Raw genomic sequence first — 13,899 nt, 5'->3', positions numbered from 1 at the left:
ATGGGATTTTATTCTATTCTATTGAATTGTTGTGTTTATTTACATCTCGATACCATCATCTTGAATACTGCATTTTAAAAGTAGTCCTTTACAGTAGATATATTGTCGGTGGTCAACTAGCAGCACCAGCAGTCCACTCAGTCCTCCAAAGAGATTTGACATTTAATTAAAACTTCAAGGCATGATATTTAATAGTGGTACTTTTCTTCTTCAGCTATTGAACCATTTAAACCCATGTGCTGTGCTGTTTAGCTCCTGTGGATAGGTCTACAGGATGGTTATCACTGGGTCAGTGTATTGATCCTGGGTGTGTTCTCTGGACACAAAGGAATGAGCTTTCCGGACACATGAGATCTATTGCTGCCCAGCCACTCACCCTCTTCTCTTAATCTCTCCATTACTGGGAACACAATATCTATCTCATGCCTGCTCTGCTCTGTATGAAATGTTATCCCTCAGGGACTCTAAGTGACTATTTGTATGTTTAACCTATGGAGGCATATGAGGTTTCAATAAATCAGATGAATCTTTTTAGTGGTACTGCTTTTGTAAGGATTAATATAAACAATTTCAATTGTCCCACAGCTAGGCCTAATGGGACTAGTTATAGATTGTTACACTATTGATATTCTGACTTTTACTAAGAGAGCTTTGGATGAAAAACATGAGAATAAGAGGAATAATCTTTGTATCATTTGATCTGAGCCTTGCATAGTGCTCCAAAGGCAAACAGATCAGCTCCCTGTAAGAGGTATCTGTGATCCCTGCTCCACTGTGTGTGTGTGTGTGTGTGTGTGTGTGTGTGTGTGTGTGTGTGTGTGTGTGTGTGTGTGTGTGTGTGTGTGTGTGTGTGTATTTTGGGGGCGGTGATATGTGATGAGAGATTTGCACATATTCTGCAGAATCCACTCAAATGGACTAGAGTGCCCACAGAGATGTCAGATGAAAAGAGCAGACTGCCCCTCTTAACTCAGCCCACGCCTACTTCCCCCCATGACTCACACTGTGCATATACTGCATGCTATATTTATCGCCTGTCCTGTTTTAAAAAAATAATCGGATGCCAAAGTTTGCCAGTTTACAATTGACATATTCTGTCTCTGTAAAAAATGTGTCATAGCATTTACATTTTTTTTTTTAGCATTGTTTGGTTATTTTGTGGTTGATCCGTTTTGTTTCCTTTTTCAGCTGGTGCTGTATTCCCATTCAATGAGGAAAGAGTTAGCCGGGATGGAGTTGATCGGAACGCTGCAATTATCGGAGGTGAATAGGGGCAGTAATCAACTCACCTACTATACAGGGTTGTTGAGGTTTTTAAAGGTCAAATTAAATGAAATTACATTTTATTTTTCACATGCGCCGAATACCGTGAAATGCTTACTACTTACAGCCCTTATCGAAGTGTATTTCTCACGTGCACAGGATACAGCAGGTGCAAACAGTACAGTGAAATGCTTACTTGCACGCTCTTCCTCAACAATGCAGTATTCAATATATAAAAAAGGAAAATAAATAGAAAAGGGCCAAATCCAGTAATCGATTTTTCAAAAGAACACATTGTCATGTACCTCATAATGTCCTTTATACTTGTAGGTATCATTGCTGTGGTCATCTTCACCATCCTCTGCACCCTGGTGTTCCTGATTCGCCATATGTTCCGTCACAAGGGCTCCTACCACACCAATGAGGCCAAAGGGGCGGAGTCTGCGGACTGTGCCGATGCAGCCATCATTGTCAATGACCCAGCCTTCACAGAAACCATTGATGAGAGCAAGAAGGAATGGTTCATTTAATCAGACATTCACATTTTGGTACTGGTCAGTGGTGTGCCCATTGCTCTTCACACTTCGCTGTGTGAGAACAAGGCTTTCTTTGATGATGATGATGATGAGGATGATGAATGAATAATGTGTAAATGGGGCATAGGAAGATTTCCCCATGGACTAGATGTGTGCATTGGCTGGCTTGTCTATAATGTATTTACATTGAGTGAGGAGTTGGAGGAGTTTTGGCAACATGATATCAGTCATTCACATAGAGCCATTATTACAACTACAGCATCACCTGGACTGAGAATTAAAAATTTTAAAAACAATATCACTTTTTATATTTATTTTTTTCATTACTGTTGATGTCTTAATGTTTTTAGCTTTGATTGTAGAGATGTTTATGCCTGCATTTAATGGGTCAAGCACATAATGTACACTTCTAGTTCCTTTGCTGCCAAATGAGTACCAAGTGAGTTGCTTAGAGACAAAATGCTCTCCCTGCACAGATTGAAAAACACATTAAGGTTTATGTCACTGACATTTGATTGTATTGCATTGTAATGTATTGGTTTGATTGCACTGCAGTCCTTATTATGTGTAGAATACAATGGCATGCTACACAACTATGGCATCCCTTCATTGCACCATTCCACACAGTAGCACTGGTATTTCCTCACAAATGTGTCTTTTATCTTGCAGATAATTTTTTGGGAGGGCCAAATTATTCAGCATGCTTTATCTGTTTCCCCGGTCTTGCTACATATGATGATGGCTCTTCTTGGAAAATTGGTTTTTGGCATGATATGACAGGTTCACATTTGGCAACATTGTGACTTTTGAGAGGGAAGTGCTATGATATTGTCATGAAAAGGTTTATTGTACAAACAAGCATCATATTACGTATAGTAATGACAATATCCAATGTGCCTTCAAGATTCAGCCACTCTGCTTTCAGTTTTGGACTATTTCCTTCTGGGCACACTGACTGTACCCTGAATATTGAACAAAATAAAAACTGTATGGCCAATAGGGATGTATTTATGATGGTGGCTATATGCTAAAAGGAAAATGACAGAACGTGGCTTAACTTCAGCTCCATGGGCAGTGATACACTATACACACGCTTAACTAATGCCTGAACTTCTATGCCTTTGTTGGTATCAATGTGTATAGTTCTGTAGCACAGGAGGCTGCTGAGGGGAGGACGGCTCATGATAATGGCCAAAAACGGAGTGAATGGAACGTCACCAAACACATGGCACCATGTGTTTGATGTATTTGATACAATTCCAATTATTCCGCTCGAGCCATTACCAGGAGCCTGTCCTCCCCAATTATTAAGGTGCCACCAACCTCCTGTGTTCTATAGGTGTTATTTGATTTGTTTATTTGAGTACAGTGGGGTTGTATGTTTTATGTCTAATCATTTTATTTCCTTATTCATAAGATAACCATTTTCACCCAGTAAGTCAGAATAACCCACAAAATTAAATGTTTTTATGTTACAAGTGCCAACAAGATTACGTCAGCCTTTCCCCATGTTAAGATTCTCATATTCACATCATGTGGTTTGGGAATTGCTGTGATTAATTCAGAGTAGCATTACACAGACAACACAGTGTGTGCTGAAGAGAAGAACTGGAGGATTAGGGGAGCTAAGGGGAATGTAGACAGCATGAGAGACTGTCGTGAAAACCTCTGAAATGAACATAAAATGATTAGCTGTTACTGTTGAAGGCTGTAACAGCATCTGCAAACAGAATGTATCCTTCCATATAATGTCAGTGTCCCACATGCCCACAGCAATCTGAATTGGATGATGAAATCCCTTCAATTTGCACCACAGCAAAGCTGTTATTATTAGGTCATTTCTTCACATTTTTTTGTGTTGCTATTTTGTCATGTAGGCTATTGTTTTGAATCAACATGTAAATCCCTGTCTACATCTCACAATGGTACATTTTGGTTTATTGTTATTAAGAGGAGCAAAACATTGGTTGTTCATCACTGTGTGTGCTAATAGTCAAGTTGCAACTGAAACACAATATACTTTAATATTCTATAAACCAAAATGATCAGAGGATATCCATTTACTGTAGAGCAACACTTTATGAGAAAGCATGATCTTACATTTCATTAGAATATCTAACACGTCACAGTTCACAATGTAATATATAATATTATAGCATAGGATATAATAAAGCATAATATAGCATATTGATATTATGGAGATTTTTTTTTGTTATGTTGGTTTACCACTTTTGTCAAATGAATGATTGGCATCGGATTTCAAATTCCATTATTGTTTTTCTTTTCATTAGCAGCATGACAATTAAAACTAAAAACAGTACCACATTGCAGTGCAATTTATTTTACATTAATTCTTTGGAAATATTTTGTACATTTCTTATCTGAGGGATGACGTGCAAAAGTCTTTTTTATAATATATTTACATTTATTTCATTGCAATTCTAATTAAATGGCAGTTTTCTTTTTGATATTCTGTGTGAAAAACATACATTGTTGAAATGGTCTTTTACAGTGGCTCGAGATCATGTTCCCCAAAATGAAAGATTTTACAACTTCATTTTGTGTTATTTTAGTTCAGTATTGTATGTCAGGCCTGAGATTGCATATGTAATGTGATTTTGTCTTAATATAAAACATTAAACAAGCCTTGCCATACAGAGTGTGGTTGGTTTTTCATCAGATGCCTCCCTATCAGAACATGCACCCTCTCCTGACACCTACAGTGCTTTCAGAAATGATTCAGACCCCTTCACTTTTTCTACATTTTGTTGTGTTACAGCTTTATTCTAAAATGGATTAAATAAATGTTTTCCTCGTCAATCTACACACAATACACCATAATGACAAAGCAAAAACAGGTTTTTAGAAGTGTTTGTAAATCTATTAAAAATAAAAAACAGAAATACCTTATTTACATAAGTATTCAGACCCTTTTGCTATAAGACTTGAAATTGAGCTCAGGTGCATCCTGTTTCCATTGATCATCCTTGAGGTGTTACTACAACTTGATTGGAGTCCACCTGTGGTAAATTCAATAGATTGGGCATGATTTGGAAATGCACACACCTGTCTATATAACGTCCCACTGTTGACAGTACATATCAGAGCAAAGCCATGAGGTCAAAGGAATTGTCTGTAGAGCTCCGAGACAGGATTGTGTTGAGGGAAAAATCTTGGGAAGAGTACAAAAACATTTCTGCAGCATTGAAGGTCCCCAAGAACACAGTGGCCTCCATCATTCTTAACTGGAAGAAGTTTGGGAACACCAAGACTCTTCCTAGAGCTGGCTGCCTGGCCAAACTGAGCATTCGGATGAGAAGTGCCTTGGTCAGGGAAGTGACCAACACCCCGATGGTCATTGACAGATCTCCAGAGTTCCTCTGTAGAGATGGAAGAAGCATCCAGAAGGACAACCATCTCTGCAGCACTCCACCAATCAGGCCTTTATGGTAGAGTGGTCAGACAGAAGCCACTCCTCAGTAAAAGGCACTCGAAAGCCTGCTTGGAGTTTGCCAAAAGGACTCTCAGACCATGGGAAACAAGATTCTCTGGTCTGATGAAACCAAGATTGAACTCTTGTCCTGAATGCCAAGCGTCACATCTGGAGAAATCCAGGGACCACTCATCACCTGGCCAATACCATCCCTACGGTGAAGCATGGGGGTGGTAGCATCATGCTGTGGGGATGTTTTTCAGCAGCAGGGACTGGGAGACTAGTCAGGATCGAGGGAAAGATGAACGGAGCAAAGTACAGGGAGATCCTTAATGACAACCTGCTTCAGAGTGACAAAGACCCCAGACTGGGGCGAAAGTTTACCTTCCAACAGGACAACAAACGAGTGGCTTCGGGACAAGTCTCTGAATGTCCTTGAGTGGTCCAGCCAGAGCCCGGACTTGAACCCGATCTGAAATCTCTGGAGAGACTTGAAAATAGCTGTGCAGTGACGCTCCCCATTCAACCTGACAGAGCTTGAGAGGATATGCAGTGAAGAATGGGAGAAACTCCCCAAATAAACTCGGCTATTATTGTTGGAAATAATAATTTTGTGCTAGCTAGCATGCTAGATAACCATAATAATGGGTTTGGTTAGCTAGCCAATTTAGCTAGCTTGTGTTGTCAACCAGATCAGCATCTGAATTGGATTTATTTTGAGTGTTATGCGATGATTGGTGACAATGGTATGATCATATATTGAGCATTATATGAGCATTATAACATGAATACAACCCCAAATAAATGTGGAATGGCATGTATATTTAGACTTTGGCTGGGCTTGCTAATTGCAAACTTTAGCCAGTGGAGCATTGCATGCTGGGATTTTTTGTGTAACTGGTTATATTCTAAAGCCGTGGAATTGTATTTTTCATATATTTAACACTTCACCTCAGAAAGCAGTTAGCTGCGCTTGTAGAATATAAACTCTGTGGTGGCATTGTATTTGGTAGGCTTCCCAGCTGGCACCACGGATAGGGCCGAACTCAGTTGAGTGAAGGTACGATCTGCGTCAGCCAACGTTGTCAGGTCAACGTTGATGGTGTTGCTAGGGTTTGGGTTACAGCAAGGAAGGCAAATACACTGAAAATATATATAAACACAACATGTAATGTGTTGGTCACATGTTTCATGAGCTGAAATAAAAGATCCCAGAATGTTTCCATATGCTTATTTCTCTAAAATGTGCAGTTTTGTTACACAACACAATGCCACAGATGTCTCAAGTTTTGAGGGAGCGTGCAATTGACGTGCTGACTGCGGGAATGTCCACGAGAGCTGGTGCCAGATAATTTAATGTTAATTTCTCTACTATACACCGCCTCCAATGACATTTTAGAGAATTTGGCAGTACATCCAACCAGCCTCACACCCACAGACCAGGACCTCCACATCCGGCTTCTTCACCTGCGGATCGTCTGAGACCAGCCACCCAGACAGCTGATGAAATTATGGGTTTGCTCAAGCGAAGAATTTCTGCACAAACTGCCAGAAACCGTAACAGACTTCAGTGGGTAAATGCTCACCATCGAATGGCCACTTGCACACTGGAGAAGTGTGCTCTCACTAACGATGCCTTTTGCCTATTCCCTGCTTGTACTTTAGCCTATCAGATTTCCTGTTATCTACCTATTAACTCATCTCCCGGACTACGTTACTAGCCTTTTCCCTGCCTGTACTGTTGCCCTTTTGGACCATCTGTGTATGACCTTCTGCCTGCCCCTGGACCCAGCTACCTGCCTCCTCTTGCGGTCCTTTGCAATAAACACCTGCTGTGCCCTGCGCTTGAAACCAGCTCTCTGTCTCCCCTCATGTTCATTACAGAATAACTCACCAAAAAAAACAGATGGATTCAGCGGTGCTGCAGCTACTTCTGACCCGACATGAGGAATGAATCGATGAACTCTGCGACCTCCTTCGCCAGTCCATTCATGCTTCACCCATATCAGGTGCCACAGCCTCCTCTCGTTCATCTCCCCCCCATATCCATGACTAATAAATATGACGGCTTCCCAGGGAAATGTCAAGGATTTCTCATGCAGTGTAACCTGTACATAGACCATCACCCCGCTGACTTCACCTCTGACAAAGACAGGGTGGACTTCGTCATCTCCCTACTCACAGGCAAAGCTCTGGATTGGGTCACAGCCCTGTGGGCCACTCAAAATTCTGATCTGTCCTCTGAATCACGTTTCCACGCCCTCTTCAAGGAGGTGTTCGACCATTCAGTTTCAGGTCATTACACCTGGGAACTGTTATGTGAGCTGCGACGGTCCGAGATTACGTTCTTTCCTGTCCTGTCTGTGCTTGGACAGAGAGCCCTTTCCAACTACCTACTGGTAAGCTTGAGCCTTTACCTACACCACACAGACCATGGTCCCACAACGCCATGGATTTCCTCAAGGATCTGCTGGACCCTTCAGGCTTCATGACTATTTTAGTTGTGGTGGATCGGTTCTCCAAGATGTTCCGACTCATCCCCCTTCCGCATCTACCTAATGCCATGGAAATGGCAGAGTGCATGTTTCAACAGGTGTTTCGTCTGTATGGGATCCCGGAAGACATCGTTTCAGATCGGGGACCCCAGTTCGTCTCCAGGGTGTGGCAAGCCTTCTGTGACCGACTGGAGGTCTCCATCAGCCTATCCTGCGGATACCATCCCTAAACCAACGGGCAGACGGAACGCCTGAATCAGGAAATAGGGAAGTACCTTCGCCAACACTGCACCCACTAACCACACGAGTGGAATCGCTATCTAGCCTGGGCTGAATACACACAGAACTCTCTGGTGCTCCTTTGCTCCTTTTCAGTGTGTTCTCAGATACCAACCCCTGTGTTCCCATGGGAGACAGAGCCCGGAACTGTGCCTGCCGTCGATGAGTGGTTTCGACGGAGCGCGCAGGTTTGGGAGACCGCACATCGGCACCTCCCAGAAAGGTTCGCTGACCGGCGTCGCTGATCTACTCCACTCTTCCACCCTGGGCAATGTGTGTGGCTCTCTAGTTGGGACATCCGGCTTCGTGACCCCTGCAAAAGGTTCAGTCCCGGTTCATTGGTCCCTTCAAAATAACACACCACATCAATCCTGTCACCTACCATCTCCAGTTGCCCCACCATTACCGGATCTCCTCATCCTTCAATGTGTCCCTTCTCAAGACTATGAGGTGCAACACTCTCCATCCTTCTGTGGCACACCTCGGCACACCCCCTCCGTTTGACGTCAGCGGTGCAATGTCTTATTCCGTCTGAGCCTTCCTTGACTCCAAGCGCCTGGGTGGTTGCATCCACTACCTGGTGGATTGGGAAGGGTACGGACCCGAAGAACGGTCCTGGATCCCCGCCTAGGACATCCTCGACCCAGACATGATCCTGGCTTTCCACCGTCACCGTCATGACCGCCCTCTTTTGGAAACAAAATTATTAAGTGATCGGTAGAAATGTATACAATTGCTACCCCGGAGGAAATGGGGGTGCTCAGTGTTAAGGCAAAATATGAAACCCCTCTTTTGGAAACAAAATTATTAAGTGATCGGTAGAAATGTATACAATTGCTACCCAGGAGGAAATGGGGGTGGGTCATGCTTTTTCAATTTCAGTCAGGGGGAGGGTTTAATATTTTTTTATTTAGTCCAGAGGAGGGTCATGTAATCTGTAATAGATTTAATGTCATATTGCTCAGTGTTTGAGAATTAGTTGCTTATTATATCTCTGTGAACCTGATGCTGCCCCTCATCCCTTATTCTCTGCTGGGTGAGCAATATCAAGTGTGCCTAGTGTGGTCTCAATCCAATGATCCATAGCCTATATGAAGACCATGCTCGGAGAAGCACAGGGCAAAGTTATAGTTCTAAGAAAATATATTTCCTTCCCGTGTTTTTGCGCTGCTGGGATGGTGTAAACTAGGCTACACTGTATTACACGTGGCAATGGATAGGCTGCCCCAATCCTGGGCCCTGGCCTGCCCTGCTCTTGCTGATGTAGGCCTTTTGTGCTGCCCAACCAATAGCTGTGCTGTGTACAGTTGCACTTCAGGAGGGGAGTCAAAGGCTTCTTCAGAAAAAATACTATATTTGTCCAACAAATTCAATATACTGTATGTGCAAGCTGACTAGGCCTACTGATGTCCTGTTAAGTTTTAGCGGGATAGTGCGAAGATGAGAATGACGACCGGAGGTAAAACAATCTGTTTCGTTGCCCACAATGAAGATATATATCAGAGTAATTGACTTCACAATAATCCATATTCGAGTACATAACTTGTATTACTACTACTACTTGGAGAAGGACAGCACATGGGTGCTAAAAAGCTCATTCGAGAAGGCCTAATTCATTTAAACAGTCTTCATTTTAATTTTACTTCAGGCTACTAACAAGATGGCATTGTGTTAGAGCCCATTTCTTCCTATTCAATAAATAAGAGGTAGGCCTACCTGTTTGACAGCCTACCCCTTGTTAGCTTAAGATTTTGAAAAAGATGCAATGGACCTGATTGATTTCTTATTTACCTTTATTTAACCAGACAAGTCAGTTAAGAACACATTTTTATTGACGGCCTAGGAACAGTGGGTTAACTGCCTGTTCAGGGGCAGAACAACATATTTGTACCTTGTCAGCTCGGGGGTTTGAACTTGCAACCTTCCGGTTACTAGTCCAACGCTCTAACCACTAGGCTACCCTGCCGCCCCTTATATAAAGCTATCTATAATGACGTTTTAGTCCCCAATGCTTTATTCTAGAAACAAGCTGTAAAATGCAGGGGAAAGATGTGACTCATGCATATGGAATATCTTTGATTCGTCTCTATGACATTTAGAGGCCGCGTTACAACCTTCTATAGCCGAGGAGACCAAAAATGTACTTTGCTTGGGAAGTAATATGTGATTCTGTCATTATCAATTCACATTCAATATTTCAACAGGCTATTAACAACATACTAACTCGAAATCAGTCAGGAGCAAGCCGGGTAGCTGTTGGGTTCACCTTGGGGTCATGATAGAGGCTGTACCAAATGTTTGATATATTATAATAATTGATTATGCTTATGTTGTATTAATAGAAGGGGAGAGGTTATAAGACCCCTGTGTGAATGTGAGACAGAACTCTGCAGGGGAGTGTAGGAGATAACAGACTAGTCAGACATTCCACTATAAATCAACTTGGGGAGTGGACATTTACTGCTGAGCCTTTAGATAACACTGAAACTATTGTTTGTATAGTTGTGTAGGCATGGGTTTGGTCTCATGAGTAGAAGGTCATGACGTAGGCAGTGACATCACTAAGATATATGACTGCAGCCATAATAAATAAAAAACGCGGACCCTTTTCTATTTTGAAGAACTTACTCTGAAACATGCGTGCTATGTTCCTGTTGTCAACTTCTGTCTGCAATTGCATTAATAAATGAGTGATTGACTTAAATATATTGTCTGAATGCTAATTTCACCAATACACCAATGATTGACGAGGAACAAGGAACGAACCCCAACATAGCCTAAGAAGGAACTAAAATTAATTATTTAGGCTATATTATTATTATTTCAAGGCTATGACCTGCCATTTAAGAAATAGATTGGGAAGCATTTGTGACACGCTACAGGCTGGCAGGAGCGCTCAGCATTTCAACAACACTACAACAGCACTTCAACAACACTACAACAACAACAACAGCACTTCAACAACATGCATATATATACATTTCACATTTAGGCTGTATAAAATGAAATCATTTAAAAAAAGATGACTTAGAATTAAATAAGAATGAAACGATAAATGCCTTATTGGGCTCTACAGTCATTCTACAATGCCTTGGAATTCACTTTTAGAAACACAAGTTTGCCCACTATTTGGTTTGAGAATCATGTGGTGACATATGCATGCCTAGTTTGTTAATTTAGCCTAGCAGATGTTTTTATATTCCAATGCCCTAATCACAGTCAACATAAATCTATTTTGTAACAAAAATAACATGGAATAAAATATAATAAACTAGAAAAGGATAATGAAGTGCATTTTGGCCTACCTGATGATATGTGGTTGCTGTGTTATAAACAAATACCTTTTTCTCGAGTTCATTGATGAACAGATACTTCAGTTGTAACTGGTTCTGTTGTGCTAAACCTTTACAGTTGAAAGACAACTTTGGCACTGTTCTAAACAGTGGCTATTTTAGCATGTAAATCTTGGTGGGGCAAACTCCCAATTTTAGTTTTATGCATGCCAGCAAAGCCACGACAAAACGATACATTAATTACACTATAACGGTGACAAACGGTGCCCACAAACGGTTAGGGCCTACATAAAGCTGTCCCAACAGTGGAGCTTTCCTTCAGCACCATGGAGTGAATCCTTACCACTGCTACAGCTGGCTATCAGAGGAGCCTCATCTGGCAGTGAAATATTTCATTCAGCCTCATTTACTGAAAACCATAGCGGATATGGCTGACTTGCTTAAACAAATGTGGTTTCTACTGACTCCTTGTGGATTTGTGTAAGTCGATAAGAACCTCATTGTCCTTCAATAATAACAAAAGCCAACATGAGTTTTGACTTTTGAAACATACACAAACATTATTACATTTATGTTCAGTAAATTCATAATGTTTGTTCTTATATCATTAACACATAGCTCTAAGTATAAGTAAGTGCAAGGAAACGAGCTGTGATGAGGTAGGCCTATTCGTTCAGCACTTTCAAAATGGACAACAACAGACATTCAGACTCCGATCGAGAGAGACATGGTTAGCCTACCATTTCAAGTATTTTTTAGGCCAATATGGTCTAAAAAGGAAGGAAAATACAATCACGAGGATCCACTTTTATAGACAATATACCGACGCACAGACAGTGCATGCGCAAACAAAACAACCCTCGCAATATCACCTGGAATTACATGGGTCTATTACTGAACTTTTTGTTAAAAACAAATATTTTAATGGGAAGAGACTGCCACTAGCAAACATGGTTACCGAGCTAATTACATGAGCTAATTTATACAGCAGCATACAATACATTTTTGGACTCACCATTGTTATGCTGTGCTCACTTGAACAGGAAGGTGGCTCAGCCGTCCTTACTGTGAGCAAATTTTGCTTTCAAGGCAACTGGGCACTCTGGGGGAAAAAAACAGGTTGAATCATGACGTCAGTGATCTTCAGGTCCGAGCTCTAGAAAGAGGCCTGAGTTCCCGGCTTGGAATTCCGAGTTAGATGACCGTTCAAAATGTATTTTATCTGTCAGAGCTTATTATTTTCAGAGTTCCCAGTTGAGATTTCCCAGTGCCGAGTTTCCAGTTGTTTTGAACTCGGCAGAAGTTATTCTGATTTGATAGCATGGCCAATGTACTCATTGAGCACTGATACCTTTTATCGTGACTTTACTTTCATTAATTTTATGATTGTTATTTATCGAATCAACTAACTATGTTTAATTGTTACCCAATTTAAATGAATCATGTAACAATGAACTCATTAGGAATTTGGGGCACCACGAGAGCGGTTGTTTGAAGAGTTACCATCTCCTGAATTAAACTCTAAAGGTCTTTACTTATCACATCCATAAAACAGTCAACGTATTAAATCATAACCTCATCATATCATCATTCTGAATAGTCGTAACCTCATGCATCTGCAAAAACCCCAGCCTCATTTATGATTCAGTACTACACAAATTGGTTTAATTATTTCTTTACTAGTGTCGTGTCTTTGGCTATGCCGGATTAAGTGATATGACATGCTATTCTATAAAATCCTTTCTCCGTAATTAATATTACCTGATTGAGCTAATCATGTAAATGTAATTAACTAGAGAGTCGAGGCACCACGAGATAATATTTATACAGCTGTTATCTTCCGAATAAACTCTTAAAGACCTAGTAATATTTTACATCAATAGCAGTCAATATTAATCGTCACCTTAATTCAGTCTCATCTGAAAGTTGTAAATTCTTGGTTATCTTCACGAACCCTGGCTAACAAGTTGAATCAGCAATGCAAAATTGGGTTTAATTATATTATACCTCACTAATCACACAGAATTACATATACAAAGAATGAATCATACCTTGATTACAAATTACGTCATAAAGGAAAACGTCCCTAGCGGAGTGAACTGACATGACAGCTGGTTACACAAAAGAAAAGGGGCTGGGTTTGAGTGAAAGAGCGGGAAGTCTGAGGGAAAAAGGGAGAAGCTGTGCTATCGTAAATACAGTATCGTATGCATTCTGAATTACCGCCCATTTGGAAAAGGAAAATGCAATAAATATTTACTCTGAGCTGCGCTTCGGTAGGTTGGTGGTAAATGTAAGTCCGTGTTGCCAAACCGAGTCCTTTGAAGAATGTCTCTGGTGGTCAATTGGATACGTTGTAGTAACGTCGTTGAGTGGTAGACGGGATAATCTGTCTGTTCTTTCCTAGCCCGCGTTTGCAGCTGCTGTTGCTAACTCAATGGCTAGGAGGTATCACTTCTGTAGTGAATAAGAGTTCATACCATTCGCAACCAAAGTTCTGTAGTTTTTTTATTTAATTTTTTTTTTTTTTTTTACCTTTATTTAACCAGGCAAGTCAGTTAAGAACACATTCTTATTTTCAATGACGGCCTGGGAACAGT

The 13,899-nt window shown here is 41.0% G+C and overlaps 1 protein-coding gene across 1 annotated transcript in view; it reads left to right on the top strand.

Moving 5' to 3' along the window:
* Nucleotides 1-4,454, top strand: part of LOC115103043 (contactin-associated protein-like 2) — a 66,587-nt gene extending 62,133 nt beyond the window's left edge. The window contains exons 24-25 of the mRNA XM_065005719.1: nt 1,189-1,263; nt 1,594-4,454. Coding sequence (XP_064861791.1) covers nt 1,189-1,263; nt 1,594-1,793 — 275 coding nt within the window. The 3' untranslated portion in view covers nt 1,794-4,454. The remainder of the gene's footprint in view (nt 1-1,188; nt 1,264-1,593) is intronic.
* The last annotated feature ends 9,445 nt before the right edge of the window (nt 4,455-13,899 follow it).

This window comes from Oncorhynchus nerka, linkage group LG20 (assembly GCF_034236695.1).
Source record: "Oncorhynchus nerka isolate Pitt River linkage group LG20, Oner_Uvic_2.0, whole genome shotgun sequence".
Lineage (NCBI taxonomy): Eukaryota > Metazoa > Chordata > Actinopteri > Salmoniformes > Salmonidae > Oncorhynchus > Oncorhynchus nerka.
Note: the sequence above shows the minus strand (reverse complement) of the source record. Positions and strands in the feature narration are given on the sequence as shown.